Source organism: Chaetura pelagica, unplaced genomic scaffold, assembly GCF_000747805.2.
Source record: "Chaetura pelagica isolate M959 unplaced genomic scaffold, ChaPel_1.0 scaffold595, whole genome shotgun sequence".
Lineage (NCBI taxonomy): Eukaryota > Metazoa > Chordata > Aves > Apodiformes > Apodidae > Chaetura > Chaetura pelagica.
The window spans coordinates 93825-98625 of NW_009953221.1; the positions used below are offsets into that span (position 1 = coordinate 93825).

Sequence of the window (4801 nt, forward strand, 5' to 3'; positions counted from 1 at the left end):
TGGAAAGATCCCTCCCCACGTGGGGACCAGGAGCGGTGCCCACCGGCGTTGGGTTCCCTGTTCCCGTGGTCACCACGTCATGGTGGGATGTCCTTTCCCAGAAAGTGGCAGTGGGATAGATGGGATGCTGGGGAGGGGGGGTTCTCTTCCCCTTCCAGCTCTGGGAATAAGTATCCCCTTGTGTGGCTGGGGCAGATGATCAGGGTCTGACCAGCAGCCCCCGGCGATTCCCACAGAATGGTTCCCTTGTGCTGGGTGACCAGGGGGGGGCTGATCACAGGTTTTCCTGCAGAGGCATCTTTAACCAGGGTGGTGGAGGGGGGGAAGGTTGCAGTGCTGCCATTTGTGCCCTCTTTGATGTCACCAAAATGCCCCAGCAGGGTTGGACCTGAAGGCCGTGCAGCCCCACGGGTCTCTGCGTGGGGATGCAAAGCAAATTCCCTGCGAGGCTGGTAAATCCTCTTCCAGGGAAGATAACTCCGTGTGGCTGCCAAATAAATACCAGATTTGAATAAAGGCTGCACGAGCACCAGACTCTCCCAGGCAAAGCCAGGGATGAGTTATCTCTCTGCCTGCAGCCACGTGCTCCAACACAGCCACGGGGCTGAGCAGCTCAGCAAACAACAACAAAAAAAAAAAGAAGAGGGGGGAAACGGGAACGGTAAAAAAACAACCCACATTCCAGAGGCAACATTTTTAAACAGCACAGGCTGGGGGAGGCAGAGTTGAAGGCCTGACCCCAGCCCTGCTCTGCACACACCAAGGTTTGCTGTGCTCAGATGATGGGGAGCAACAGAAATGCTGTTAAAAACCAAATCCCAAGCCTGGGAAGCAGGTGAAGGAGCCTCCCTGCTCTTGTCCCAGCTCCCCGTTGGACCTGCCAGGTCTCTGCCAGGCTCTCAGGATGGAGAAGTGTGTGTCCAGCCCCTGGCAGCCTGGACACAGATTGGAAGTGAAAAATACACCAGGATCATTCGCAGCCCTGCTGAGTTGGTGATGGGGAAGGAGGAACTGGCCCAACATCCAGGGCCAGGACTCTGAACACGGGGGTCCAATCCTGCTGGTCAAGGGACCCAGTTAATCCCAGTTGGGGGTGGGACTGGGTGAAGCAATGAAGGGAGGGAATGTTCCTGTTCCAACATCCCGGCAGCCACGTGAGCTGCCCTGGGTGACGAAGAGCAGAGAGAGAGGGACTGAAAACCATCCAGGCAACATCTGGGTTGAAAAGATTTATTTCAAAAGAAAAATTCCCCGACAAAACAGTGGTAGAAAAAAACAGAATCAGAGAGTGGTCATTACAAAAGTGTTCACAGGTACCAACAGAAGGAAAAAAACCACAATCATCTGAGCAACCCCCAGCGAGCAGAGCGCGGCCCCGGCACGCTCGGCCTTGGTCGTGCACAGGGAGGATTGTCTCAGGGAGGGAATGCAAAGGTCCTCAGCACCCAAACCCTGCTCTGTGCTGCAAAGGGCAGGGTCAGCCCCCAGCACACACACTCCTTGCTCAGTTCCCACACCAGTGAGCACAAATTGCTGGCGTGGCCCCACCATACCGGGGTCACCGACCTCTCTATGGGCACAGGATCAAGCTGGGCTGGACTCCTGGACCTGAAGGACTCATTTCAAATCCACACCTCCCATCAGCATTTGTGGCTGCCACCAGCTTCTGACCAAGCTTCCTTCCCATCTCCTTGGCCACCAAGGAGATGCCAGAGTAAGGGTTCCAACCCCTCCACGGTGGTGCTGTGGTTTGGGGGGTGGGTTTTCAGCTCCATTGTGGTGCACAGCTCAGCACCCTGGGGAGGCCTGGTGCTGACACACTGGAACCAGCTTTTCTGTTCTTGGTAAATGCCACCAAAATGCTGCCAGGGATCATAAACCCATCCTCCAAGTCCTCTGCTCTGGTAACAGCCCACAGAAGCCCTGAGTTTTGGCAGACTACCCCAAACCATTCCCCCTGCAGGCATCACCAGGCTTGTGGCAAAGATTATCAACAGTGGCTGAAGTCTCTGCTTCATCTGGACAGAAAAAGGCCTTTGACTTCCTCAGGGACCTCCCATCCCTGAGCTGCTGCAGGAGAAGGGCTGCACCTGCATCCCCACGGGGCTCAAACCTCAGCAAGATTAAGTTACTCTCAAGAAGCTTGAAGAAATCCCTCCAAGCTCCTGTTTTCCAGGACAGGAGTTCCCCGCGGATGAGTTATCTCTCTGCCTGCAGCCACGTGCTCCAACACAGCCACGGGGCTGAGCAGCTCAGCAAACAGCAACAAAAAAAAAAGAAGAGGGGGGGGGGGGTTGGGGGATCAAAAAGGCAATTTGAGTAAGAGGCAACATTTTTAAACAGCACAGGCTGGGGGAGGCAGAGTTGAAGGCCTGACCCCAGCCCTGCTCTGCACACACCAAGGTTTGCTGTGCTCAGATGATGGGGAGCAACAGAAATGCTGTTAAAAACCAAATCCCAAGCCTGGGAAGCAGGTGAAGGAGCCTCCCTGCTCTTGTCCCAGCTCCCAGTTGGACCTGCCAGGTCTCTGCCAGGCTCTCAGGATGGAGAAGTGTGTGTCCAGCCCCTGGCAGCCTGGACACAGATTGGAAGTGAAAAATACACCAGGATCATTCGCAGCCCTGCTGAGTTGGTGATGGGGAAGGAGGAACTGGCCCAACATCCAGGGCCAGGACTCTGAACACGGGGATCCAATCCTGCTGGTCAAGGGACCCAGTTAATCCCAGTTGGGGGTGGGACTGGGTGAAGCAATGAAGGGAGGGAATGTTCCTGTTCCAACATCCCGGCAGCCACGTGAGCTGCCCTGGGTGACGAAGAGCAGAGAGAGAGGGACTGAAAACCATCCAGGCAACATCTGGGTTGAAAAGATTTATTTCAAAAGAAAAATTCCCCGACAAAACAGTGGTAGAAAAAAACAGAATCAGAGAGTGGTCATTACAAAAGTGTTCACAGGTACCAACAGAAGGAAAAAAACCACAATCATCTGAGCAACCCCCAGCGAGCAGAGCGCGGCCCCGGCACGCTCGGCCTTGGTCGTGCACAGGGAGGATTGTCTCAGGGAGGGAATGCAAAGGTCCTCAGCACCCAAACCCTGCTCTGTGCTGCAAAGGGCAGGGTCAGCCCCCAGCACACACACTCCTTGCTCAGTTCCCACACCAGTGAGCACAAATTGCTGGCGTGGCCCCACCATACCGGGGTCACCGACCTCTCTATGGGCACAGGATCAAGCTGGGCTGGACTCCTGGACCTAGTTGGACCTGCCAGGTCTCTGCCAGGCTCTCAGGATGGAGAAGTGTGTGTCCAGCCCCTGGCAGCCTGGACACAGATTGGAAGTGAAAAATACACCAGGATCATTCGCAGCCCTGCTGAGTTGGTGATGGGGAAGGAGGAACTGGCCCAACATCCAGGGCCAGGACTCTGAACACGGGGGTCCAATCCTGCTGGTCAAGGGACCCAGTTAATCCCAGTTGGGGGTGGGACTGGGTGAAGCAATGAAGGGAGGGAATGTTCCTGCTCCAACATCCCGGCAGCCACGTGAGCTGCCCTGGGTGACGAAGAGCAGAGAGAGAGGGACTGAAAACCATCCAGGCAACATCTGGGTTGAAAAGATTTATTTCAAAAGAAAAATTCCCCGACAAAACAGTGGTAGAAAAAAACAGAATCAGAGAGTGGTCATTACAAAAGTGTTCACAGGTACCAACAGAAGGAAAAAAACCACAATCATCTGAGCAACCCCCAGCGAGCAGAGCGCGGCCCCGGCACGCTCGGCCTTGGTCGTGCACAGGGAGGATTGTCTCAGGGAGGGAATGCAAAGGTCCTCAGCACCCAAACCCTGCTCTGTGCTGCAAAGGGCAGGGTCAGCCCCCAGCACACACACTCCTTGCTCAGTTCCCACACCAGTGAGCACAAATTGCTGGCGTGGCCCCACCATACCGGGGTCACCGACCTCTCTATGGGCACAGGATCAAGCTGGGCTGGACTCCTGGACCTGAAGGACTCATTTCAAATCCACACCTCCCATCAGCATTTGTGGCTGCCACCAGCTTCTGACCAAGCTTCCTTCCCATCTCCTTGGCCACCAAGGAGATGCCAGAGTAAGGGTTCCAACCCCTCCACGGTGGTGCTGTGGTTTGGGGGGTGGGTTTTCAGCTCCATTGTGGTGCACAGCTCAGCACCCTGGGGAGGCCTGGTGCTGACACACTGGAACCAGCTTTTCTGTTCTTGGTAAATGCCACCAAAATGCTGCCAGGGATCATAAACCCATCCTCCAAGTCCTCTGCTCTGGTAACAGCCCACAGAAGCCCTGAGTTTTGGCAGACTACCCCAAACCATTCCCCCTGCAGGCATCACCAGGCTTGTGGCAAAGATTATCAACAGTGGCTGAAGTCTCTGCTTCATCTGGACAGAAAAAGGCCTTTGACTTCCTCAGGGACCTCCCATCCCTGAGCTGCTGCAGGAGAAGGGCTGCACCTGCATCCCCACGGGGCTCAAACCTCAGCAAGATTAAGTTACTCTCAAGAAGCTTGAAGAAATCCCTCCAAGCTCCTGTTTTCCAGGACAGGAGTTGCCCGCAGGCCACGGCAGAGCAAACATCCCCCCTTTGTGCCCCCAAACCCTGGGGTCACCGCCCCCCCCAGTGTCCTGCCCCGCGGGGTCTCACGTCTTCTCCTTCCACACACGAGCCCCTCACACCACGCTCAGTGGGACGTTCCCAGGAGCAGCCGAGGGCAGTGAGTGGAGCTGGGGAGGGGGGGTCACTGCAGGAGCTCCAGGCTCACGGCTGGCGCGGCTCCACCTCCCG

At 55.9% G+C, this 4801-nt stretch overlaps 1 protein-coding gene across 1 annotated transcript in view; it reads left to right on the plus strand.

The window, feature by feature from the left end:
- The window catches only part of IL12RB1 (interleukin 12 receptor, beta 1), a 34378-nt gene extending 29994 nt beyond the window's left edge, over window positions 1-4384 (plus strand). Inside the window, exon 16 of the mRNA XM_009997808.1 lies at window positions 4344-4384. Coding sequence (XP_009996110.1) covers window positions 4344-4384 — 41 coding nt within the window. The remainder of the gene's footprint in view (window positions 1-4343) is intronic.
- The last annotated feature ends 417 nt before the right edge of the window (window positions 4385-4801 follow it).